This window comes from Podarcis pityusensis (genome assembly GCF_964106645.2).
Source record: "Podarcis pityusensis genome assembly, chromosome: 11".
NCBI lineage: Eukaryota > Metazoa > Chordata > Lepidosauria > Squamata > Lacertidae > Podarcis > Podarcis pityusensis.
The window spans coordinates 31,108,102-31,135,703 of record NC_138036.1 but is presented as its reverse complement, the minus strand read 5'-3'; the positions used below and the strand labels follow the sequence as shown (position 1 = coordinate 31,135,703).

The following is a 27,602-nucleotide window of genomic DNA, read 5'->3' as shown; positions in this document are numbered from 1 at the left end:
CAACCAATTGCAGAAAAAGGGGGGGATGACTGGACAGAACATGATTTCAGCAGAATTCTTATTTGAGGATGGTGTTGGTGGGGTCAAGCCTGGGCTCCAATAATAATGTGATGGGCTCAAATAATAATTTTAAAATTATTGTGCAATTGGAGGTTCACTTCCTTCATTCCTTTTGATAAGTAGTTTTTGCAAAGGCAATAGATAAAAAAACAACAACCCAGCAACTCAACTGTTGAGAACTTGTGAAATATGCAACCCCCTAATCAAAGGGTCATTTCGATTTCCCAGAGGCCTCCACTGCTGCCATTCTCCCTGACAGAGAAGTTTCAGCGTGAAACTGCTTAGCAAGACGACTGATTATATCCGTTTAAGTCTGAGGAAAGATAATGGTCGCTTATGACAAAGGGCGACCCCTTAACACTTTTATGGAGGTCGGCTCTCGCGCTGCGCAACGCCTGCTCAACATGCCCACTTTCTGGTCCGTCCCACTGCCTTAATCGGTGTCTCCCGCGAGCTGAGTTTTAATAATGCATGATATATCAAAATGTGGCGCCTTTTCTTATTATCGCACGCGTTTAAATTTTATTTTCCGTAGCAGCTAGAAGAAGGCAGAAAGGACGGGAAGCACGCAGCAACCCGGCGAGGGCGAGAAGGCGAGGTTCGCTCGTTCCTTATCTACTAAGCAGCTTCGAGGAACCTGCCCCGCGTGGGCCGAGGACGCGGCCGCCGAAGGAGGGAGCTGGTTCGCCGCCAAAATAAGGGCACCGCCAGTTTCCCTTCGACGCCCAGGAAAGCGAGCCTTGCGCCTAATTACACATTAGCCCGGCAGCGGGAAGCAGGGCGCGCGGGCGGGCATGCGAAGGTCCCAGCTGCATCTGCAGGCGCCGCCACAGACGCGAGCGAGCGAGGCGCAGGAGGCGGCAGCACCGCGGGCTCCATGGCGGCCGCGCAAGTGCACATGTGCCAGACCATCTTTCCCGCGCACACGAACTACCGCGGGGAGTTGGGCGCGGGGCAGCTGCTCAAATGGATCGACACCACGGCCTGCCTGGCGGGTAAGCGCGAGCGCCCCCTTCTCCCACCCACCTGCTTCAGGCATTCAGGGTGACCCTCAGGGCGGGGGGGGGGGGACGGACGCGCAGCAGCGGGTACTTCTGGCCCCTTCGTCTCTGGCGAGGTCCAAGATAGCGACGGTGCCTGGCTGTTCACCACCTCTTCCAGGCCTTCTAAGAGTTGCATGGCACAGGCAGAAAGTCTACTGGTGCAGCTCTTATCCACTTAACAGGTGGAGATAGGGCGCAAACGATGGATTTTTTTACTTGTCTCGCAAGTAATAAGAGACAGCAAGCCCAATCCTGTAACTATGATGCTGTAACTACGTACCTCCTTTGCACAGTATCCTCAGTTTGGGAAGCGAGGATTTGCAGTGTCAGGTAAGGCCAGGTGCCAATTTCTCCTGGGAGGAAACCCTGTTGAACTCAATGGGACTTATTTCTGAGGAGACATGGGTAGATTGGTGCTGGCAGCTCCTTATACTGCAATCCTAAGTATATCTACTCAGAGGTAAGTCCTATTGAATTCATGGAGGCTTACTTCCAGGTGGGTGGGTTTAGGATTGCATAGTGCCAGCATAAATCCAATTGTGCTCATTAGCAGATACTAAGAAGCACAAAAATATTAGTAAAGTTGTATTTCTCCCTCTCTCAGTATGGTATCATTCTAGAATTATATGATTATTATGCTGGCACTTGCAACTTCCAGAGGTTTTTTCTTCCTTCAATAAGGCTGTGAGGTACACTGAAGCATTTGTAATGCAAACTAGCTTAATTACAATACTCATTTTGTCGGTAAAGAATTGAGGGATTTCACAGCTTTAAAAATTAAAACAGGTTCATTATTCTCTTTTATATAACCCCAGTTACTGAATGATTTTATCTTTTTTGTCACAACTCTCCAATGAGGTAGGAAAGAGTTATTAAGCTAGGGGGTCACCATGGACAAATTTGGAATTTTGAGAGAGTGCCATGTGCACCACCCTTCAAGTAGGTTCTCTGCCCTGGGCCATTCCCCACAAAAGACAAAAAGAGAATCTGTGTGTGTGTGTGTGTGTGTGCGCGCGCGCCTTTATGGCCTCTGGACAAAAGTTGGAAGCAGTAGAATTAAAATGCAGTCTCTTGAACTTGTATGATTTTACAAAGGACCCCCCCCCCCCCATCTTACAGTGGTATATTTCACATCCAACAGCACATATCCAGTGCTTGCCAACACACACACACATACGGCAGAGATCCTAAAGGATCTTCATAATTTTTACTAAAGATGACAACAACCCACCAACAAATCACAGAACACCCTCTGTAGATAGAGAGGTGACTTTTGAATTGTTGGTTGTTTTGAGGGTATCTCTTGTAAAAATTATGAGGATCCAGAAAGAATACTCAGGGGCTTCTTGGGCACCAGGAAAAGTCCTCAAGACTGCTATTGTGGCTATGGGCACCACAGTGAGCAAGCCATATTTTTCACACATTTGTATACAACGCCAGCAGTAGAATTAAACAGCATTCACCAGAAACCCATGTTCTGCATCCTGCATTTGCCTGTACTGTTTTCTTTGAACTTGCACAAGACAGCTACTGAACACATGCACTCTATCCACCAGGTCAGTTTCTCTCTCCATGAAGATTGGTATATGGTTACAGTTGTTGGATGACATTCCTTAGTTAAGCCAATTGCTTGCTAATAGTCAGGAATGATTGGTTGGTGTTCTCTCGGTGTAACATAGGACTGGAAATGTTTTCCTGAATGACCAGTTTGCCAGTGAGGTTAGATCCGATACCACTGTTGTGCCAGAGAGTGTGTGTAACAGAAAAGGCTATTTGAATCTAAGATACTCATGGGAGAAAGTGGGGAGTATTGAAAGTGAGCTGGCTAAAAACGAGAGATGGTGCAGGTGCTCTATATTGGGAAACCCAATGCAGGATGACCATCTGTACTGCCTGTTCCCCACAGAGAGTGCTACAGTTCGGATTAGCAAACTGCAACCTCCAGAATTCTTGGGGGAAGAAGCCATGTGCTTAAAATGTATGGTGTGGATGTGACCTGAGTTCAGTTCTGATACTGAAAACAAAATCCCTAGGCTCAGAGGCATCCTGCATGCCTTTTGCACCTGACTCTACCTGGTAGATCTTAGGGTTCAAATAATTAAAAAACAAGCTTCTGAGAAATCTGAAGCCTGGCTACCCTGATGAACCTCACAGGGTTATTATGAGGATGAAATGGAGAATATTCTATAAATATCCTAAAGTCCTTGGAGGAACAGTAGGCTACAAATGTTAAAAGATAAATGGGGGGGGGGGGGAGTTTGCCATTTTTTCCTTTGGAAGTTAAGCATTACTCAAGAGGCTGTAAATTATTTCAAGCACTATCTCACCAGTACCCTTATATCTAGTTCACAGATTGCCCAGTTTCGTGTTCTCATTGGGTTTAAAAGATGATTAGACAAATTCTGGCTCTCTGGCTGTTAAAGATCATGACAGTGTTCTGCTTCAGTTGTCGGAGGCATATACTGCCTCTGAATATCATTTGCAAGGAATCGCAAGTGGGAAGGGTGCTGTTGCATTCAGGAGCTGCTTGTGGGCTTCCCACAGGCCTCCAGTTGACCACAGTAATTGGGCTGCTGGACTAATATCCTTACGTATAATTTTTAAGAAAACAGTTTTGTGGATTTCAGTTGTGTTTTATTGATAATCTTGCTATGTAAGCCATTTAGAGAGTGTTGTCATGAAGCAATCTATAAATCTTAACAAATGAATAGAATTTATAGATTTTGGTGGGGGGCGGGGAGAGAACATGTATGCTTGTTGTGAAGCTGCAGTTGGAACTGGTAAATGCGATAAAATAGATGCAGGATAACAAAACCAGATGGGGTAGCCAGTACCACAGAAGACAAAATCTGGATTCAATATGACCTTAACTGGGCCCAACTAAGAAGATGAATTTCAATAGGGACAAATGTAAGGTTCTGCACTTAGGCAGGAAGAACCAGAAGCACAAATATAAGATGGAGGACACCTAGATTGCCAGTAGTACATGTGAAAAGGATCTAGCAGAGTTAATGGACCACAAGCATAATGTAAGTCACCAGTGTGATGCAGCAACAAAAAAAGCAAATGCTGTTTTAGGCTGCATCAACAGAAGTATAGTGTCCCGATGAAGGGAAGAAATGGTACCACTCTGTTCTGTTTTGGTCAGACCACACCTGGAGCACTGTGTCCAGTTCTGGACACCACAATTTAAGAAGGATGTTGACAAGCTGGAATGTGTGCAGAGGAGGGCAACCAAGATGATCAAGTGTCTGGAAACCAAGCCTTATAAGGAATGCTTGAGGGATTTGGGTACATTTAGCCTGGTAAAGAGGAGGCTGAGGGGAGAAAGGATAGCCATCTTCAAATAGCTAAAGGGCTGTGACATGGAGGATGGAACAAGCTTGGTTTCTCCTGCTCCAAAGGGTAGGAACTGAACCAATGGATTCAAGCTACAAGAAAGGAGATTGGAACAGACTCCCTAGGGAGGTGGTGGACTCTCGTTCCTTAGAGGTTTTTAAGCAGAGGTTGAATGACCATCTGGGAGTCCCTTCCAGCTCTACAATTCTATGATTAACAATGTGTATCTTTGGAAGGAAAGCATCCTATGTGTGAAGTGGCCCTTAGAAGACAACCAAATTAACCATGCTTAAGGGCAAAGGCATGTTGAGAGAAAACTTATAATTGCTTACATGTTTATAATTGCCTTTTCTTTCAAGCTGAGAAACACGCTGGCATGCCCTGTGTTATGTACTGAGTTGAATAGGATCCAAACTGTAGCAGTCTGATTGGTCCTAGAACAATAGGATCCAAAAGGCAGCAGTCTGATTGGTCCTAGAACAATAGGATTCAGAATGCAGCAGTCTGATTGGTCCTAGAACAATGCAGCAGTATGATTGGTTGGCAGGAACCACCCAATCCTGCTCCAGATAGAAGTGAATCCACAACCTGATTGGCTTACAGTAGAATTCCAGAATTAGCCAATCATGTGCAGCCCATTGTGTAAATAATGTATATAAAGCAGATACTGTGAGGGGACATTTATTCATTCCTCCTCACCACTATGAGCTGAATAAAGAGCATGAAATCACTTTGCGACTCTGAGTATATTTCACTGGCGACGAGGATGGGATCCCGCTGAGCTGACTGCCACACACAGCACCGCAGCACCGCCAACTGCCGCACCGCTGCCTCGCACCGTGTATCCAGGCTTCAGCTCCGGGGCACAAGGAACTCAGAATGGCAGCCAACAGCAGCTTCTCGCCATTCAACCCAGCATCTGGAGACTGGGAAGCGTACGCCTCCCGTTTCACCTTCCTCCTAGAAGCCAAAGGGGTCACCGACGAAGAAGACGCCAAGAAGAGGGCGATATTCTTCAGCGTCTGCGGAGAGGAGACGTTTGAAATCGCCCGGGCTCTCCTTGCGCCTGAAGACGTCGCTACTGTTCCATACAAAACAATAATGGAACAGCTGAAGGGGCACTTTTCGCCGCAGCCCTCAGTGGTGGCTCGTCGAAATGCCTTCTACGCAAAGCGGCAAGCCCCTGGGGAAACCATAACTGGGTTTGTGACCTCTCTCCGCCAAGCCGCCCGGTTCTGCAACTTCTCAGAGCTGGAGAACATGCTTCGTGACCGCCTCGTCGGTGGCCTGAAGGATGAGAAGCTGCAACGACGCCTCTACGCTAAGAAGGACCTAACGTTCCAGGTCGCTCTGGAGGAGGCCCTGGCAACAGAAGCTGCCGAGAGGTCGACCCAAGAGGCACGGCCGAGCCTGCCATCCCAACCAAGGGTCCACCATGAAGACCTCACCGACGACTCAGGATCCGACAGGGAGGAGGTGCACCGAGTACAGCAGCGCACTCAAGCAGCGCACAGACCACAGCTGCCTCGACGAGAAGGAGGGAACTGCGCAAGCTGCGGGGAGAGTCACGAGAGGAGGACCTGCCGTTTCCGCAACGCAGAGTGCAGGCAGTGCAGAAAATCGGGACACATCGCCCGGGTGTGTCGGGCTCGGCCCACCCGACACCAGGCATCAGATGACCAATCCAAGAGCCCCAGGTCCCGGGGCCCAACGCACCAAGGCAACTCGACGGAGCTCACGGACTTCCAGGTATACCAGTTGCCCCACCCCAACGTAGAGAAAATTTATGTAGAGGTACAGATAGAGGGGGCCCCATGCCGCATGGAGCTTGACACGGGTTCAACTCTATCCATAATCTCGGCAAGGACCTTAAGGAAACTGTGTCCCACTGGGGGTCCCAAACTCAGGCCGGCCCCATTCACCCTCCGGGACTTCCAGAAACGTAAGGTCCCCACAATGGGGGTGGGGACCTTCAGGGTGCAATACCGAGGGCGGACGCGGCAACTGGACTTGCTTGTGGTCAAGGGCCCCTACATTAGCTTACTGGGATTGGCATGGTTTGGACCACTGGGGCTAGCTGTCACCGGGGTGAACCACACTAGCTTACAAGTGGACGTGGACGCCATATGCAAGGAATTTCCAGGGGTTTTCGATGGGAAATTGGGACAGTATACGGGCCCCCCCATTGCGCTACAGCTTGACCCCGCAGTACGACCGGTCAGGCTCAAGGCCCGCCGGGTCCCGTTCGCCTTGAAACCCCGTATAGACGAGGAATTGGACCGACTCGTAGAGCAAGGAGTGCTGGAGCCGGTGCCTAATGCTCCCTGGGAAACCCCAATCGTCACACCCGTCAAGCCTAATGGTTCGGTCCGCATCTGCGCAGACTACAAATGTACCATAAACAAGGCCCTCACGGCCCACGCATACCCAGTGCCAGTGGTCAGCCATGTCCTTGCCACCCTGGCTGGGTCGAAAATTTTTGGCAAGCTGGACTTGGCCCAAGCATATCAACAGCTGCCAGTAGATGAGGCCACAGCAGAGGCACAGACGATTGTGACGCACAGAGGAGCGTTCAGGGTAAAGCGGCTGCAATTCGGTGTCAGCGTGGCACCAGGCATATTCCAGAATATAATGGACTCTCTCCTTAAAGGGATTCCTGGCGTCACCCCCTTCTTCGATGATGTGTTGATTGCCGGCCCCACACCAGAGGAGTTTGAGGACCGCCTCCGCACCGTTCTGCACCGTTTCCAGACGGCGGGTCTCAAGGTGAAGCGGGAAAAATGTCTACTAGGAGTGCCTCAGGTGGACTTTCTGGGATTTATGGTGGACGCAGAAGGGGTCCACCCGACTGGGGACAAGGTACGGGCCATTTGTGATGCCCCAGCGCCCAAGAGCAAGACTGAACTTCAGGCCTTCTTGGGGCTATTGAACTTTTACCATTCCTTCCTTCCCCACAAGGCGGCGGTAGCGGAGCCCCTACACAGACTCCTGGACAAGCGGGCCCCTTGGGTGTGGGGCCAGCGCCAGGAGGCCGCATTCCAGGCAGTCAAGGACTTGCTTGTCTCAAACTCGGTCTTGGCACACTTCGACGAGAGGCTGCCGGTGGTGCTAGCATGCGACGCCTCACCCTATGGCATTGGAGCTGTCCTGGGGCACCAACTCCCGGATGGAAGAGAGGTACCGGTGGCGTACTTTTCCCAGACACTCAACACAACCGAGCGGAACTACTCGCAAATCGACAAGGAGGGTCTGGCAATCGTAAAGGGAGTAAAAAAATTCCATGATTTCTTGTACGGGCGGCCCTTCACCGTGGTGACTGACCACAAGCCGTTGCTTGGCTTGTTTGCCCCCGAAAAGCAGACCCCCCAAGTGCTGTCTCCTCGCGTCCTCAGGTGGTCAATTTTCCTTGCCAGCTACCAGTATGCACTGATTCACCGACCTGGGAAGGCGATGGGCCATGCGGACGCCCTCAGCAGGCTACCACTACCGGAAACAGGCCCTGACCCAGCACCTGCACAAGAGGTTATGAGCCTGGAGCTGCTTCCCGACCGCCCCATTCAGGCACAAGAAGTTGCACACCATTCCAAGAAAGATAGGGTCATCTCCCGGGTCCTGGACTGGGTGTGGAGGGGATGGCCCAGCAGCAGCCCCGGGCCAGAATTCGCCGGCTACACAACCCGCAAACATGAACTGTCGGCCCACAAGGGGTGCCTGTTATGGGGAAGCAGAGTCGTTGTTCCCCAGCCCCTCCGCAAAAGGGTCCTCACAGCCCTACACGAGACACATCCAGGGGTAGTAAGAATGAAGGCCCTTGCCAGGAGTTATGTGTGGTGGCCGGGGATCGATGGAGAGATAGAGGCCTGGGTCAAACACTGCCAGGCCTGCCAAGAATCCCGCCCAGATCCCCCAAGGGCCCCAGTCCAGTCCTGGGAGTCCGCCCGAGCACCATGGTCACGCCTGCATGTGGATTTCGCTGGCCCCTTTCAGGGGAAAACATTCTTCATAGTGGTGGACTCCTACACCAAATGGCTGGAAGTCGCACTGGTACCGTCCACTTCCACGTCCGCAGCCATCCGGGTACTACGCAGGCTGTTTGCAACCCACGGGCTCCCTGACACTCTCGTCTCAGACAACGGGACTGCATTTACGTCAGGAGAATTCCAAACCTTCACAGCGCAGAACGCCATCCGCCACATCCGTTCGGCGCCGTTCCACCCTGCCACCAATGGCCAAGCAGAACGCATGGTGCGGACCACCAAGGACACCCTTCGCCGCATGACGCAAGGGGACTGGGAGTACCGCCTTGCCACATTCCTTCTAGCACAGCACAGCACCCCCAGCTCAACGACTGGCCGGAGCCCCGCTGAACTACTAATGGGTCGGCGCCTTGCAATCAGATTGGACCGCCTTCACCCCGATAGAGCTCAGGATGAGATAGTGGTGGGGGAAGGCAGGAACCCCCGGACCTTCGAGGCCCAGGACCCAGTGTACGCAAAGAATTTTGGGGCAGGCCCAGCATGGGTACCCGCCACAATCACCAGGGTCACTGGCCCCGTGTCGTACGAGGTGCTAACGGATGGGGGGCAATGCTGGCGCCGCCACTGCGACCAGATACGGCGACGATTCCCGGGAGAAAACCAGGAGGAGGACAGGTCAGAGGAGTCCCAAGGGAACAGCGGGGCAGTGAGGCCCATAGAGCAGGAGGGGCCAGCAGGAGAGGCAGAATCAGTAAATACAGAGAGGACCCGTGAGGCCGAAAGGACACCGGAACCAGAACCACGACTGAGCGAGCCGGTTGCACCAGACCAAACAGCCGCATCACAGCCAGCATCCTTGGAACACGAGCCAGAACCCGGAGCCCGGACCAGGGAACACCCCAGGCCACAACGCACACGTAGGCCGCCGGCATACCTTGAGGACTATGAATGCGACCTCCCGGGCAGGACTGGAACTTAGAGGGGAGGGGTGTTATGTACTGAGTTGAATAGGATCCAAACTGTAGCAGTCTGATTGGTCCTAGAACAATAGGATCCAAAAGGCAGCAGTCTGATTGGTCCTAGAACAATAGGATTCAGAATGCAGCAGTCTGATTGGTCCTAGAACAATGCAGCAGTATGATTGGTTGGCAGGAACCACCCAATCCTGCTCCAGATAGAAGTGAATCCACAACCTGATTGGCTTACAGTAGAATTCCAGAATTAGCCAATCATGTGCAGCCCATTGTGTAAATAATGTATATAAAGCAGATACTGTGAGGGGACATTTATTCATTCCTCCTCACCACTATGAGCTGAATAAAGAGCATGAAATCACTTTGCGACTCTGAGTATATTTCACCCTGTGTGACAGCATCGGTGGATGACATTCAGTTTGAAGAAACTGCCAGGTATACCTTCAAATAGTTATTATCAACACTTTTCACAGCCTTCTTTTATTTTCTGTGTAACAGAGATTAACCAGAACATTAAAAATTGGTCCAGTGAACATAGGAGATGATTCTCTTAAGGGTGGGCAGCTTCTCTCAGCCTGAGGACCATGTTCTGTCATGGGGCCTCATCATAGCTGTCAGTTGTTCCTTATTTGGTGGGAAAGTCCCTTATCCCAGCGCTGTGTCCCGCTGCTGTCCCTTATTGATGATGTCCCTTAAATTTCCCGGGTTTCAAAGGAAGCAGCTCCTCTCTCTCCCTCCCTGCCGGCCAGGGAGGAGGGAGGCCCCAACTGTGTTGCTTGGCTGCGTTGCTCACCCAATAAGGAGTCTAAGAACGACACATGCCTTGTGCCGATCAAATTGGCCGCGTTGCCTGCGTCGCCTTTGCTCAGCGCTTCCCAGCGGAGAGGTGACGGTGGTTTTCCTTGCTGCATCCCCTTTGCCGGGTTGCTGCGCTGTGGGAACCACCGCTTGAGGCTTCGTTTGGCTGCTGGCTGGGCTTTCTGCCTTTGGCTTGGAGGGGCTCAGAAGCTGAAAATCCCTTATTTTGGCTGCTGATCCCTTATTTTCGAGGCTGTTGGTCCCTTATTTTCAAATCTGTAAGTTGACAGCTATGGGCCTCATGACAATAGTGGACAAGGGCCAGATGCAGGAGGAGGTGGAGGAACATATGAGGCTCTTACCTTTGTACAGTAGGTTACATTCCAGCCGTGTTGAAATCCAACACACACACACACCTCAATTCTGCATTTAGCTAAGCAAGTATTATGATCATAGTTCAAATAAACATGGACACTCAAGGAGGGCATGGGGAGGGGCATAGCCCAAGGATAGGGGTGTGTGAGTTGGGGGAGCGGGGAGTTCAGATAGGAGTGCCTGCTAGGGATACAAGTTTGTCTACAAATACAACCATTTACTGAGAAAGGAAACCACTTAAAAAAAAATCTTACAATGTTTTTCTTGATATGACAATGAGTGGCATTCATGCGTAAGAAGTCATAAATTGGCATTCCCCCCCCCCCCCATTTTCAAAGATTATGCATTTAATGGATTCATAAAAGTGCATGCAACTCAAGAAATATATTTTGCTTTTAACTTCCAGAAATAAGGGGGGGGGGTGTTCCCCTCTGAAGCTAATAGCGAGCAATTTTTGCCAGTCAACTGTTTGTCTCTATTGTTAATGTGGGAGAAGTCTGGCAGTTTTATGAAGTTAACCTTCCACCTGAGTGTTAATTAACTTTAAAAGCATTTATAATTAATGTTAATGTTCATTAATTTTGAAAACTAAGATAACATTTCTTTCTGCTGTGTTGTAAAAGTACGGAATGATGGCAAATGCAATTATTAACTTCTGTGGGATTTTAGACTACAAGTCTGTGTTTTCCTGAGGAGCAAGGCCTGATGGGTTCATGCAGTATTTTCTAAATGGCACAACTTTGTGAGCACAAATACATATGTAGGTGCCATATCCATGCACAGCAAGTTCATATTGCAGCAGTTACCTCTGGTATGAAGAAACAATAATATATTTACAGTGATGCTCCAGTTATAGTGTTGCGTGAATCACTTTTCACACAGCTCCCCCCCCCCCCATTGAGATTCGTGTGTACTCATTAGTGGCTTAAAATGCAGCTAGGTCATTCTTTTTCTCAATTCAAGCTGGTATTGGAGTAAAGATAAAGAGACCCCTGAACCATTAGGTCCAGTTGCGACCGACTCTGAGGTTGCGGCACTCATCTCGCTTTATTGGCCGAGGGAGCCAGTGTACAGCTTCCGGGTCATGTGGCCAGCATGACTAAGCCGCTTCTGGTGAACCAGAGCAGCGCATGGAAACACCATTTACCTTCTCACTGGAGCGGTACCTTTTTATCTACTTGCACTTTGATGTGCTTTCAAACTGCAAGGTTGGCAGGAGCAGGGACTGAGCAACGGGAGCTCACCCCGTCGTGGGAATTCAAACCGCCGACCTTCTGATCAGCAAGTCCTAGGCTCTGTGGTTTAACCCACAGCGCCACCTGCGTCCCGTGGTATTGGGGTAGGGAAGCCTCAAAACACAGTATTTCAGAAGAAATGACAAGATGGAGGAGTGCACTAGATGCTGAATAAACAAGCATGCACGCAGCCCAAGTCCTATGGAATGCAGTGGAGCTTATTTCTGGGATATGCTTGGACTGTATGTTGTTCCTAAGCCAAAAACAAGATGTCCCCAAGTCTTCTACATTCCCATTTCCCAAGAAATTAGCTGTGTTTCTTTAATCCACAAGGAATATAGAAGTAGTAGCCAACATGGTGCCTCTATGTGTTGTTGGATTCCAACTCCCATAATTCCTGACCGGTGGCTCTGCTGGCTTTGAGTTGGATTCCAACAGTATCCAGAGGGTGCCATGTTGGCTGCTCCTGAAGTATAGGAGAAAGTTACTTGTAACAATGTGATTTTTGCACAATGAATTAAGAGCAATGCATCTTATTCCTTCAGCTCTTGCACTCCAAATCAGAACAGTAGTAGTAGTAGTAGTAGTAGTTGGTATAATTATTACTCCTGCAACTATGTTTTGGCCTGTCAACTCCTAAAGCACCAAAGACTAGAAATCAAAAGAGAAATAGGAGGTGCCCAACCCCATGTTTCTGTTGTAAGATGAATGTGATGGAATCACTGGGGAGAATTGGGAGGCAAGGGAAACCTTAACTCTTCCCTCCCCGCCAATTCTCCCTGCAAATGCCCCCCAAGCTGGTTTAGGTATTTCTCCTCCCTGCATAGACAAACTGTAACTGTTCCAGGTTTTTATGCTCCTTGCTTTGTCGTTGAGATGTTGGAATTTTTGAATATCCATCCTGTGTGAGTAAAATCTGCTACTTATATATGGCCCCCCTCACCTAACCTGCCTACAGGGAAAACAGCTTCCCCCCCCCCATTAAAGAACAAACATTGTTGTTTGTGTTTGTACACCGTGTGAATTCATCAGCAGTGACTATTTTACATAAGTTTGTAGTTTAGATTTCCTTCTCTTTTTGCATTTTCTTTGTGTACCCTTACTGAGAGCATTCAGCCTGCTACACTTCAAAAGGTCCCCATCAGTTACAAATGAGAATGCAATGGTCTGTGACACTGCAATGTTCCCTGAATTCCAATTCCCAGAGCCTCTGTTCAGAGCAAGTGGCTTTCGGGGTACTTTTCAACAGTGACAACGGAACTTCCTTTATATATATATAAACAGAATTATTAACCATAGATGGGATGCCCCTGGCCTTACAATGACTTTTTAAAGAATGTTTAGATAGTGTTCACACGCCATCCTTCAGGAGCTCTGGGTTCTGGAGAACAAGATTAGATTCTAAGCATTTCAGGGAGATACTCTGAAAATAAAGGGTTTCCCTGACATAAATATAAGAATAAGCCAGAACCACATAGTTGTATGAAATTCAAGGTGAAGTGATAGCATGTTTGGCCCCAGGCATCACCAGTTAAAAGAAATGGGTAGCAAGTGATATGAAAGACCTCTACCTGAGGCCCTATAGAACCACTGCTAGGTGAAGTAGACAATACTGGACAAAATAAATACATTTACCTGGCGTAAGATAGCTTCTTATGCTCCTAAAGGACTAACGACAAGAAAAGCAACCGTAGCACCAGCAACATAATGTGTGGAAATGGCTCCAGCCTTGCAAAATAAGATAAATGAAAGCACCTCTTTATGCAGCGCATAGTTAAAACTGGCCACGGTGATGGCCAGCAACAGATAGCTTTAAAAGAGGATTAGGTAAACTAGTGGAAGAGGAGGCTACTAGCCATCACGGTTCTGCTCTCCCTGCAGAGTTGGAGGCAGTGATGCTTCTGAATGCTCTTTGTGGGAAACTGCAAGAGGGGAGGGCTCTCTTGTGTTTGTGTCCTGCTTGCTGGTTCCCCATAGGCATCTTGCTGGCCACTGTCAGAATAGGATATTGGACTAGATGGGCCATGGACCTGACCCGGCAGGCTCTTCTTATGTTTTTATGTCCACAAAAGTTTCTAAGCTGCAAAAAAATTCTACTAGCATGATGAAGTGCTGGTAGAGGAGGAACAGAGAGTCCTGCCCCTCCTACAGCAAACCAGAGCAGGACAGCTCACTCGGTTTCCATGCTAGGTGCAGAGGAAGGACAGAATGTTCAACCTCTCATTCGCCGGACCTCCCACATACCTAATGGAATTTCCTGTTACCATTTGCAGTCAGGCGAGAGTGCCTGATCCAAGGCTGAGATAGCCTTTCTTTGTCGGTACTTCACATGTGTGGATCCTGGCAATGAAAACCAAATTCCAGGCCCAGGGTTATATACCATGCTGAAATAGGCTCCAATTAAGACCTGCTACTCTTTCTGTCGTGAGGGACGTGGGTGGCGCTGTGGGTTAAACCACAGAGCCTAGGGCTTGCCGATCAGAAGGTTGGCGGTTCGAATCCCCGCGACGGGGTGAGCTCCCATTGCTCGGTCCCAGCTCCTGCCAACCTAGCAGTTCAAAAGCACGTCAAAGTGCAAGTAGATAAATAGGTACTGCTCTGGCGGGAAGGTAAACGGTGTTTCCGTGCGCTGCTCTGGTTTGCCAGAAGCGGCTTAGTCATGCTGGCCACATGACCCGGAAGCTGTACGCCGGCTCCCTCGGCCAATAAAGCGAGATGAGCGCCACAACCCCAGAGTCGGCCACGACTGGACCTAATGGTCAGGGGTCCCTTTACCTTTACCTTATGGTTCTATGATAAGTGTTCAGCAGCTTGCCTGTGGACAGTGGGCAGAGGCTGACCAAGCAGCGTCACCTTCCTTGCCATTGCCCTGCAGAGCCAAAATGCTTTATTTCTGCCAATACCCCTCTCTCTCTCTGGTATTGATGGCTGGCCATGCAGTAGCCAGCAGTGTCATGTTGCCATTGCTAGATCAGGGCCAGTAAAGGCCTGGAACAGCTTATAATATTCTGTTTTTGTATAATGAAATTATGGTGCTTTTTTCTGTTAATAGAGTCGGACAGATTATCAGCATTAATGCTAAGGTAAACCGGGCATTCACTACGAGTATGGAGGTAAGAGACTGCATTTGTTTGTCTTGGTGTGTTTTTAAGCTGAGATTATATATGGTGCTATATAGGCAGAATGAAACAAATGAAAGAATGAATTCATGTTAAGTAAATGGCCATCGCCAATAGATGTATTGAGCAGGGACTCAAATCTCTCTCATTAGTTTTTATCTCCTTCTCTACATTTCATAATCATTTATTGCCACAACATGACTCTTGTCTTCTACCCCCTGGTTACAGGTCCAAAACATACCCCAGGGCCCCTTAGCTGCCCAGAGCTATTGACTTTCTCAGAGGCTATGTCCATGGTACTGTTTCAGTAGATCCACTCTCGCAAAATAGACTCTCTGACAACTTTTGTGGTCACCAAACACTTGTACTCTTTATGCAGAACTACCTCTGGCTTCTCTTTCAAGTGAACCGGTATCTGCCACAGTACACTGCTAATTTTTAAATGTTTACATTCTTCTTTCTCAAAACATTTTGTTCCAACAGTTTGTTAAAGAGTTGAGCACTGAAACTGAATGAAAAAGTTCATAAATACAGAACATCTGCAGGCTTATCAGTTCAAAATGTGCCCTCAAGTCTATATTAGTTTTTATGGGGTTTAGTCATGCACGACAAAGACTATAAAAGCTATAAAGAGCGTAGTGTGATATAATGTTTAGAGGGTTGGACTAGGACTGAAGAGACCTTGATTCAAATCCTCAGTCAATTCAAAGTTTGCTGGAAGACCTTGCACCAGTCTCAGTCTAACCAACCTCACAGGATGCTGTGAGAATCTGGAGAACCATGTACTGTATTCTCCTTCAGCTCCTTGGAGGAAAGGCAGGACATAAATTTAATAAATCAATAAATATTGACTGAAAATGGCCCAAGTGTTTCCTCCCTCCTTTCAGCACCCCACCCCCTTTAAAATTAGCCACCCATCAACATTTTATAGAATCAGCACTTCTACTTAGGTTTACAGTACTGCTCACACTTAGCAGAGAATAGGTCCCGCTGAACTCAGTCGGTATCTCTGAGCATCCAAACTGAACTCCAGTTTACCTGAAGGAGCGTCTCGACCCCCATCATTCAGTCTGGACACTGAGGTCCAGCTCTGAAGGCCTTCTGGCGGTTCCCTCACTGTGAGAAGTGAGGTTACAGGGAACCAGGCAGAGGGCCGTCTCAGTAGTGGTGCCCGCCCTGTGGAATGCCCTCCTTTCAGATGTCAAGGAAGTAAACAACTATCTGACTTTTAGAAGACCTCTGAAGGCAGCCCTGTTTAGGGAAGTTTTTAATGTTTGATGTTTTATTGTGTTTTGAATATTCTGTTGGGAGCCAAGCCACCCAGAGTGGCTGGGGAAACTCAGCCAGATGGGTGGGGTATAAATAATAAATTTATTAGTAGTAGTAGTAGTAGTAGTAGTAGATGTAACATAGGATTGTACTGTTAAGACACTTGGGAAGCAATGGAGATAATAACATAATTATGAAACCAGTTGGTGAGCTCAGCTCTTTATTAAGATGAAGGGAGTGCTAGTATTATTACATAAACCAGTTCTAAATTATATAACTCCTAGTAATCCGGTGGTGTTGTTTCCATTTGCATGTAGGTTGGTGTCAAAGTTACATTGCAAGATCCTCTTACCACCTTCCAAAAACTGATTTGTGTGGCTTTCTCTACATATGTGGCAAAACCAGTACATAATGGCAAGGTGATATATTTCGTTCAAAAATGGTCCTTTGTTTAACGTGGATTCCAGAATGGTCTGTAAAGCAAATTGTGGTGTTCATGGCAGCTTACCCTTACATAATTTGTACTAATATTGTTTGTCTGACAGCAGAGTAGTAGCACCGCTGAAGAATTGTAGTGGGCAAACATGCATCAGAAACTTTTACTGCGGTAATTTGACAGTGGGCTAGCTAGGGGAAGTGCCACAATTTCATTGCATTCAGTGCCTGCTACGCATTGCATTTCTAGTTCTGTTTTCTGAGACAAATTTTAGTTTAGGTTGATTTTAAGACGTGTGTATCTGTGTGTGTAAATACTCTGGCACCGGGGGGCGGAGAGCAGGTGGGGGCGGGGCTGGTGTGTGTCCTGGGGGCGTGGCACACCACCTGTGGGGGCATGGTGCCCAGCGTGGGCGGGGGACAGCCGCGATGGCACCCCACCGGGATTGCACTGCCGGGGACAGTGCATTCCCCCCGCACTCCTCTTCCTCCGCCAGTGTGTAAATAAATAACCAACATTTGGTAAATCCGGAATGTGAGCAAATGCATGTCAAGATACTGTTGGTATGTTATCTCTTCTTACCAATTATTAATGCAGCTTAATACAAAAGTGGCAGAATGAGGTGCAGACTTTGCTGTTGTTCAGATAATGAAGACACACCTCTTTACCCAGGGCTTTGACACCTGAAATGTATACTGTATTTTCAGGATATTTTCAGGACCCACACTGTTGTTTGTGGTTGCATTTTTTATTGTAAGTTTAAAACTGCTTTTAATGCTGTATTTTCACTTGTAAATAACTCACCCTGAGAACTTAGGGTAAAGGGTAGGTAATAAAATAAAATAATAAAATAAAAGTAGAATTTACTTTTACAATCCTTTTTAAAAAATCTTAATTTGTTCAGGTTGATTTAAAACCAGTGGAGTTCGTCACTGCACAGGATTCTCTCGAGCACACCTTGGCTGCTGAGAGAAGAAAAATCCGACTGGATCATGAACGCGTCTGTAAGAACCTGGTGGAAGAATGTGGCATGAATAGTGGTTAGTCATTAGAATTTTTTATTATTCTTGTATCCTACCCTTCCACCCGTAGGTATCCAGGGGGCCTCACAATAACCATTAAAATGAGGTCAGCATAAAATATAATTCAAACCATATAATTCAAACCAATATCAGCAATGAAACACAGTGCAGCAGACTGCAACACCTGGACTATTGAACACCAGTCCAGCTATGTGCCAATGGAACAAACAAGTATGTCTTAAATTAGATCCTGGAAGATAATGACATGGGGGACAGCTAAAACATTGCTGTGTTCTTCCCATTTCCAAGTGGTGAGGAGTTTCAGGGAAGCATTATCCAGATTGGGTTCCTATGGAGTTTCCTATCTCTGGAAACTTAAGGCATTTTATAATATTTGGTTTATTGACAAATAGAGTACAAAGTAGAGCATACAGATCTCCTATTCCCCATTAGATCCCAATAAAAGTTAGCTACGCATACAAAGTGCCTTGAGCTCATCACTCAGACGCACATTTCACACCCCTCCCCTACCATCTGCCCCCTCACTTTGGTCAGAAGGTGGGGTAGATCTGCAACACTAGCGTCCCAGTACATGGGTCACTGTTGTTTACTAGTAGCAGGAGGTGTAGGGCAGCAGGGAGGTGGGTGTGGCAGAAATGCATAAATGGTGAGTCCATTTGGTATTATGCTAATTTGCTAATGGCCCAACGTGGTTGCATATACTGTAGTGTTGTTTCCATAAACTTAAACTATCCATGTTGGAAAATGTTTTGCACTCATAACCTTTAAAACTTACAAAGTCCTTTTGGGCAGGATGCATAGTTTTAGCAATTATCTTAGACTAAATCAGGGGTACCCAAACTTGGGTCTCCAGCTGTTTTGGGACTACAACTCCCATCATACCTAGCTAGCAGAAACAGTGGTCAGGGATGATGGGAACTGTAGTCCAAAAGTAGTTGGAGACCCAAGATTGGAAAACCCTGGACCAGATGAAATCAATATAGGACATTTCAACCTATGGAACCGCACATGCTCATGTTTTTAAAAAAGAAGAAGCAGCACACTGTGACACCGTAAAGCAGTTTTTCTCCTTAAAACACACTACCATAGCCAGCACTGGCTTAACAGTGATAAAGAGCAAAAAAAGTAAAGTGTTAAATTATCTTGTGCTAAGATTGCTTTCAATGAAACATCCACAAAGTTCACAAAGCAAGGTGGAATTTGTCTTCTAAATACAAATTGTACAACTTGATAAGTAGGTCCAAAGTGCAAAGCGCTCAGATGAATCCAAGCTACAACACAGGGGTTATAAAACAGATGTAAGTGGGGCAGAAGCCAAACACTTAATTCAGGTCAAGTGGGATCATGTGACAGATTAGCATGATTGGCATTTTTTTTGAAATATAAAGATCTTGCTTTGCTAGAGAGCTCTTCACCCTGGAAGACAGATTCCTCCTTCCCCTGTTGAATTATGGGTATTAAATAGACCTGTAGTCCAATTTCTGTCTTTTAAAACATATATTTATATGATCCAAATTCTAATAAGCTCACATAGTATGAATTTTAGCCTGACAGTATTAGAGAACAGGGTCAACCAACTAGCCCGACATTACCTGTATTCTATGCTCTCATAACAGCCATAAACTCTTTTGGAATTGTCTTATGGGATACATACCTTACAAAGTCACCCTGCTGATTTCAGTGAAGCTGCTTTATTCCTAAGACATAGGGCAGTGGCAGCCACAGTATGACTGGTCTGTCATTTCACTAACATCCTTGGCTATTCACTTCATACATTTCAGAACAGGTTTGCAATCAAGAAGAAGGTGCAATTTCCACAGATCTCACCCATGTGCAGAGCACTGAACTTGTCTTGCCTCCGCATGCCAATCATCAAGGAAATACATTTGGTGGCCAAATTATGGCTTGGATGGAGACAGTGGCCGTTATTTCAGCAAGGTACCATTTTTTTATTCAGCATCCTTCCGTGTTACACGTTACTGGGCAGGCCTAGTGAGAAATGCAAGGTTTCTTTCTTTCTCTTTGTCTACTAGTTTAATGTTCATCTAATCACGCAGAGAATTCCATCATCCCCCTGTTGCTTGGTACATGTAGCTCTCTCTCTCTTTGTGTGTGTGAGACAAGAATTTCTATTAGAATTCCCTTCACACACCAGTGGGCCTGATTCATTGCCAGGGTGCTGGATGTGTCATTCCCATTCATTATTCATGTAGCTCTGATTTGTAACCTGAAGTTATACCAATAATAACTGACTTTCCTTTGTTACTGGATAAACAGCTCATTTTAATAAAATTGCAAATCTGTCACAGGTTTTACACGGTCATAACACCAATGACCCAAGTGAGCGGCATTTATATGTAAGCACACAACCTCATTTATATATCTGTATCTATAAATGGTTCCCAAATAACTCTGCAATAAATCTGGTCCAGAAGAATGGAAGTTGGGTTTAGCTGCAGCAAAATAACACATCAGACGCTGAAAATATTTCTTTTTTGCACTTAAAAGTGATGAGCCAAAATGTAGGAGAAACAGTGCTAAACAGTGACAGAGAGCTGTCTATTTTGCTTGACAAATAGCTGACCTTGCTGCAAAGCTTTTGTAAAACAACTTACAATTAGATTTGACCTTTGAAGGTGCCAGTTAGAGTTGCTATGACCACAGGCTTACAAGGAATGAGAATGAGGTTTATAAAAGCAAGCAGTACTCAAAGAACAAACTGAATATATGCTCAGACAGGGGTTTTTTATATATATATCCTCTTTTAATACTGTGATACTAACCAACCAATGTCGATGCTGAACTCAACAGCAATCTGCTAGAATGAGATTTGGTCTTTCAGGTACACCATGTCTGTAAAAATATGGGCTTACCTTTCTAGCAAAATAATATCAGGTTTTTAGGCCTAACAGTGAAAAAAGATTGCAAACTTCATCTACACATTTACACCTCCGTTCTTGACATTAATCTGCTTCTATCTTTATTGTTGTATTGCAAATGAGATATTTAGCAATTTAAATAGGAGGAGCAAATTATTCCTAATGAAAACCAAAGTAATTTGAATGCATTATAAAGATGCACAATTCAATTAATTAGAAACAGATAATTGTGCACGCTTAACAATTCTGGTACATCATAAAGGGTAATTGAGTTAAGGCTAAAGATAAATAATGGTGCAAAACAGTATTATCTCTAAGCTAAGCAAAGGTTAGGAAGAAATTTCAGCCCTACAACAACACCACCACAACAAAACAATACCTAATTCTCAGCATATTCTTTTAAAAAGATTCATGCTGTTAAAATAAACTCACACAAGGACTTAATTTTTTTCCCTTTCATATATAGGGACTAGTGAGCCTAGCACTGCCTGGGATTGTTTTAGAAACTAAAAAAAACCTTGTTTTTTGAAAAAAAAATGGAGTGTTTTTTTGAGTTTGGACCCATCACATCAAAAATCAAGTGAAGTCACTACAAAGTCATGTTTCATTTCACCATCTCGATTCAAAATTGCACTTAGTGTCCAAACTTCAATGAATATACTAACCTCAAGAACCTTTGCGCAGAGTTCAGCAACAATACCTTGAGGGGTGGCCAGACCTATGCCCCCAAATGGGTGCAGTCACACCAAAGTCACATTTGGGTCTGCCTCCTTGATTCACCTGGTGCCCAAACATTGGCACAGACCCTCGTCCCTCCACCCGTGATGTGTTTGGCAGCAATATATTGAGAGGCAGACAAAACAGGCAAAGAAATACCAGTGTTTATAATTTTTTTAAGAAATTGTTTCTGTACTCAATTGTTTTTAACTGTTTTTATATATGTAACTGTCTTATATACCTCATTATACTGTAAATCGATTTGAGATGTTTCATGGGAAATGATACATCAAATAAATGAATGAACGAATGAAGAAAAATAGCACTTAATGTATGGAAGAGCTAAGCCAAACAGTCCCCCCTCCCCCCCTTTAAATAATAGATACAGATACCGGAAACCACAATTCTCAAATGCCTCAAGTTCCAACTGAAGAGAATGTTTCTACTCCCAAACCTTTATTAAAACCAGTATAAGCTATAAACTTGGAATTTCCATTTTATAGACTTAGTTTGTTGCATAGAAATACTGAAATGTTGCATTGATATGAAAAGAAATAGCACGATAATATATGTATTTTAATTTGCTTTCCTTTTTCCTCCTTCAGTCGCCTGTGTAGGCTGCATCCGACTTTGAAATCTGTAGATATGTTTAAATTCCGGGGACCTTCAACTGTTGGTGACCGCCTGGTTTTCAATGCTATAGTTAACAATACTTTTCAGAAAAGGTAATAAGCTTGTCTCTATCTTAATGCTACTGTGTGGTCTAAAATGCTTCAGTTTCAATTTGCATAAAGAATATAAAAATTAAAATGTAGTCTGCAGTGCTATTTTTCTAGAAAAAATAGGTGCCAGAAGTCACCACAAACTCCTCACTTGTTCTCTTATAATGGCAATGGTCCCCACCTGAGAGGTGCCAAGACTGAGTTCCAGCGAGTTCCAAGTGGGGGAAAAAAGCCCTGGTAGTTTGAAATTATACCATTCTGTGTTACACTAGCAAGAACATAAGTATTAAAAATTCATATTCAGATATTTCCCCTCTGTTTATTGTACAACAACTGGAGATTGTAGTTTCTTGTATGTATGCTCCATTATTCATACGCATTCCCTTTGACCAGTTATTATGTGTTATCCTAGCCCAGTAGTAACAGACCCAAGCAAATCAGTAAATCTCATCACAGAATAGGAAGTTGTATGTCATGTCATAACATCTGGTGTGAGAGCCTAACTAACATCTGATGTACTTTAGAGATCAAGAAATATAAAAGTATTCATAGGGTTGGATCCTTAGAGTCCAGTCCCATGCATGTCTGCACAGAAATGCCCTATTTAGATCAATAGATCTTAGGCTCACCTGTATAAGCTGGCAGGTATAATAATTTATTTCCTCCTTTAAAAAAAACCAGCTTGTAGCTTCTCTGTATACTGTAATTCAATGCTGCATCTGTCGCACCCCAGCTTCTAAATTAACTGAAAGCTCTTCTTTTTCAGCATTGAAGTTGGAGTTCGTGTTGAGGCCTTCAATTGTGAGGAATGGGCCAAAGGCCAAGCTCGGCATATCAACAGTGCCTTTTTAATTTTTAATGCTGTAAATGAACATGGAGAACTTATTACCTTCCCCAGAGTCAAATCTATTACAAAGGTGAACCTTTAAAAAAATAGTGAGAGAACAACTGTATACATAAACAAGATAATCAGATTATTAATTTAGAAATTATGAAATGGATAGTATACCAGTAGGAGAAGTGAATATTTATTTGAGTTTTGTAAGATGAAAAATATATAAATCATTTTTGTCCCATAAGGGGCACTAATTCTAAAGTGCTTTGGATTAATATTTCATCTAGAAGACGATTATTGAACTCATAGCCAAGGACTGAAATACTCTGCCAGTCTCAGGTAAAAGGAGTCGTGGTAGTTTTGTGATCCTAAGAAAAACCAGAATGATACTTTTCAGACAGTATTGTAGTTAACTTAGACATTTTATTTAGATGGTTGGCTTCACAGTAAAGTCTGTGTTATGCTCTTTAAAAAAAGCTTGTTATATTCAATCTGTCCGCTATTCTGAAAATTAGCAAAACTACAATGTAAAATTTATAACTAATTATTATTTTTTTCTTGCTTTGTTCATTGCAAAGGATGGTTTAAGGCGATATCATGGAGCTATTGCACGGAAGAAAATTAGATTAGCCAGGTACAGTAAGTAAGCCCCAAAGACAGCATAAATGTTTAAAATGCCATTAACAGTACAGCTGATGTTGTTTCTCAGCTGCTATTGTAGAGCTGATCATGTTTGGTTTGTGAAACGTCAACAGAAAACATCAGTGCATGAGACGTTCCTCACAGATTGTACACAAAATCATTTTGGTGTACAGTAATGTGATATAAATCCGGCTTTGAACACAACAGATTCTGGAATCTCTTCCTCCATGTGGGATTGTTATGGGAGTGAGGGTATAGTTAGGATTTTTCCTAACTTTTTCCAGACATGCATGTCCATAACATGTTGTGTTTAATAAGCTCTGGTAAAGAAGTCTGTTTTAATGAACAGTTTGATGTTTGAGCAGGATTGTTGCACCTTGTCTGGAGATGACAGCTTTAATGTTCCAAGGCAATATAACAGAAAGTAGCAGGTGGAACTCTTGTCTCCTACCTTAAGTGTTATGCTGGGTAATTTTTTCCCATGCTGGTGGAGGAAAAATTGGGAAGTAAAGTGCCTGTGTCCTATCTCAGTGCCTTAGAGCATTTAAGAACCCCTTGTAGATAACTAGGGTTGTAACCAACATCAACCATACTCATGACCAATTTAAGTCCATTAATTCCAGTGGATCTATTTGTTGATCACTTCTCCTACCTGGGCAGTTATCTTTCCACAAGAGCCGACACTGATGCCAAAATCCAGCATTGCCTGAGCTCTGTAAGTGCAGCTTTCTCCTGACTGAAGTGCAGAGTGTTTGAGGATCGGGACATTCGCAGGGAAACCAAAATGCATGTTAACAAAGCTATTGCACTACCAACCTTACTGTATGCTTGTGAAACATGGACCACTTAAAACGCCTTCTCCATCTCCTCAAAAGATTCCATCAATGGCATCTCTGGAAAAAAAAATACATATCACTTGGGAAGACAGGTGAACTAATGTCAGTGTACTGGAAGAAGCAAAGATCACGTGTCAAAGCAATGATTCTTCAACATCAACTTCGTTGGACTGGTCATGTTGTTCAGATGCCTGATTATAGTCTTCCAAAGCAACTACTCTATTCTGAACTTAAAAATGGAAAGCGTAATTCTGGTGGTCAACAAAGAGGTTTATAGACTTTCTCAAGGCAAATCTAAAAAAATGTAGTATAAACACCGACAATTGGGAAACATTGGTCTGCGGGCGTTCTAATTGGAGAACAGTCTTTACCAAAGGTGTCATGGTCTGGTGACTTCTGTTTCAGTGTATCTGAAGAAGTGTGCATGCACATGAAAGCTCATACCAATAACAAACTTAGTTGGTCTCTAAGGTGCTACTGGAAGGAATTTTTTAATTTTGTTTCAACTACAGCAGACCAACACGGCTACCTACCTATAACGTGGACTTTGAAGACGCTTGAACTCAGAATGAAAGTGTAAAGCGTCCTATGAGGATGGCACAGTTGGCAAATCCTCACCTTGATCAACTCTCACCCGGAAACCTATGCCCCCACTGTGGAAGGATGTATGGATCCAAAATTGGACTCACTGTTAAGACCGTGTTCATGGAAGACAAGCTTACTCAGCTACGAGTGATCGCCAAAGAAGAAGAGTCCGAGTATAATTAAATTTGATACAACCCTAGTTTTGCAGGACGCAGATTGCATATGTGGAGTCTATGCATTTATAGCTTATATGTACAAAAGAGCCAACCATCACAAGGTCAAGGGCGGGGCTAGTTTATGTGAACCTGTTCCCATCCCCTCTGTCATCCGCACAATGGTTATCTTTGAATTTTGGTTAACTACACCTGGCAAATCTCCAGACAAGGACCTGGCAACCCTAGTTCTGATTGTTGCAAATTATAAGAACTAAGCATTTGCTAGCTGCAGCATGCTTGCGCTGACTGCACAATCAAATCGCTCAACAATGAATTCCCCCCCTGAGGATTTCCTAAGCTTACTTTTGGCCTTCTTTCCGCATTGTATCAACTACAGGAAATACATTCTTTTGAACCAGGAAAACAATTGCACACTTGATTTCTGGGACAGAGGCAATCAGGTAACATCAGTAACATTTGCATATATAATATTCATTAAGGGATTAAGTGTATGGCCCTGATTGTCAAAAATTGGGTGTAAGATGATTGTATTTTTCTTTGTTTACTGTCTCCTGATATTTAATTATAATCATAATTGTAGGAGAATATCTGGGATATTTCCTATAACAAGTCACAGAAATTTGGCCATATACTGGCATTAAGTGGGACCAGACTACTCCTTTTTCCTCTTTTTTCCTGCCGCCACAACCCTTCCTCCTCATCTTTCCTTTCCTTGCCACACATGGGAATTAGGGCAAGGATCATAGGCTGTCTACTCCTGGTTTAATTGATCAGTGAAACATAGCTGTATACACACAATACATTTAAAGCACACACATACAATTCTGGGAACCGTAGTTTAAATCTCACAGAATTAACCAACTACAGTTCCCAGAATTCTTTGAGAAAAGGCATATGCTTTTTACACATGACGTGTACACAACCACAAATTAGTCTCCTTTAAACAGAATGACCTTGATCATCATGAGAGTTATACTCCTACTGTTGAAAAGGTTCAGTTCAGACACTGTCTTTTTCAAGAGGAGAGAGAGAGAGAACACAATATTTGTTTTGCAACCAAATTCCAGAAATTATAGGAATTTCTGTGCCTTGTACATTTTCCCTCATTGGTTACTACCTTGCTTTGTGTTTTAGGCAGACAAAATCGAAAGCAATGTTACAGCATTGACTGTTCTGGCAGCAAAGCCTGGATGGGAAATGATTAGCACTAGCCTGGACTACGTAAGTACTCAATTGTGCAGGAGACACACACAATTCCCTACCAATTCAAAGAATTAATATGAATGGAAAGTCCCAATACAATGAGACCTTTTAGTCGACAAAGTAATTATGTGTCATTAATTTTATCTCAGACACTGTCCTCTACATTTCTGCAATTTAAAAGCTGCAGCTGTTAAGGTATTTTCTAAAACTGTTAAAATTATTTGTCTGCTTCCTCTTCGAAATCAAAATGTACATTTTTAACTAACTCCCTTCTCCCCCTTTCTATGACTGCTAATTAGTATGCTGCTAGAAGACACGCTTTGAATGTCAAATTGTTCACATGGATCATGTGACTATTCATGTGACATTGGTTTTTTTCTGCTGAAGATTTTGAGTCTGGTCGGTTGAGAAAGAAACACATATTCTCAGTTGTGACAGTTTCCCAGTAAAACTAACCTGAAATGATTTGTGCTTTTGGATAACCGATGTCTGACCTCTGTTTGGAATAGATAAACATTATATAGTATTTTTATGAATCAATTGGAAGTAACAGTATACAGTATTGATATAAAACATGAGTCCCAATTTTTTCTTCTTCAAGTAGATGAATAATAACAATACTTTCAGCATTTCCTTGCAACTATACAAAAAAAGCAAGGCAGCAAAAAAGCAATTCAAGAAATATTTCAAACATTGTATAAATTAAGCCAGCAGTCATTAAAAAAAGAAGAAGCAGTACCCCAAAAAGCCTGTTGCAAACAAATAAACAAACAAACAAAACATTTTAATTTTTCGTCAAAATGTGAGCAGTAGTAGGGCCAGGCAGGCTTCCTTTGGCAGATATGTTGCTTTTTTCTTTTTCTTTTTCTTTTTTTTTCTTTTTTTCTTTTTTTTTTGCCTATCCCAGAGGAAAGGTCCTGTCTGTCATGCCCAATCTATATACTTCAGATGTCTGGGCAACACAGAACAGGCTTCTCAAGGATCAAACAGGTTAATATGGGTCAAAGTATTTTTGAGATATTCCTTCAGATGATCATATCTAGAACCACTTATATCAATAGCCCGGCCACTATTATGCTCCTTCTGCCTACAGCAAAACTGATAGATCAAATCTACTGTCACAGCTCCCAAGTCCAGTTTGTCTCTTTTCCTTGCATAATTTAGCTCCTATTTGCTTTTATTCTTTATATCTCTAGCTATATCCACTCTGTTCATCGCTGAAACTTAATGGGCATAGCAATCCTAACCCCAGCCCGCGAAAAGCAAAATGGATCGGAGTGGATCACCACATCCGAAACCCCGCCAGCCCACACTGGCCAGCGAAGAAGGTGGGGGGCCG

General features: G+C 44.6%; 1 protein-coding gene across 4 annotated transcripts in view; it reads left to right on the top strand.

Annotated features, from left to right (window-relative positions):
* The window catches only part of ACOT12 (acyl-CoA thioesterase 12), a 182,306-nt gene that overhangs the window by 148,431 nt on the left and 6,273 nt on the right, over positions 1-27,602 (top strand). The window contains exons 1-13 of one of the 4 annotated variants that reach the window (XM_080972751.1): positions 307-1,055; positions 4,802-4,829; positions 9,787-9,828; positions 14,854-14,914; positions 16,507-16,608; positions 17,530-17,665; positions 19,450-19,606; positions 21,870-21,989; positions 22,753-22,903; positions 23,400-23,455; positions 25,437-25,500; positions 26,195-26,281; positions 27,460-27,591. In XM_080972751.1, coding sequence (XP_080828877.1) covers positions 938-1,055; positions 4,802-4,829; positions 9,787-9,828; positions 14,854-14,914; positions 16,507-16,608; positions 17,530-17,665; positions 19,450-19,606; positions 21,870-21,989; positions 22,753-22,903; positions 23,400-23,455; positions 25,437-25,500; positions 26,195-26,281; positions 27,460-27,591 — 1,254 coding nt within the window. In that variant the 5' untranslated portion in view covers positions 307-937. Of the gene's footprint in view, positions 1-306; positions 1,056-1,178; positions 1,434-4,801; positions 4,830-9,786; positions 9,829-14,853; positions 14,915-16,506; positions 16,609-17,529; positions 17,666-19,449; positions 19,607-21,869; positions 21,990-22,752; positions 22,904-23,399; positions 23,456-25,436; positions 25,501-26,194; positions 26,282-27,459; positions 27,592-27,602 lie in introns of those variants that run through there. The other 3 variants (XM_080972753.1, XM_080972752.1, XM_080972754.1) reach the window with 3 other exon arrangements.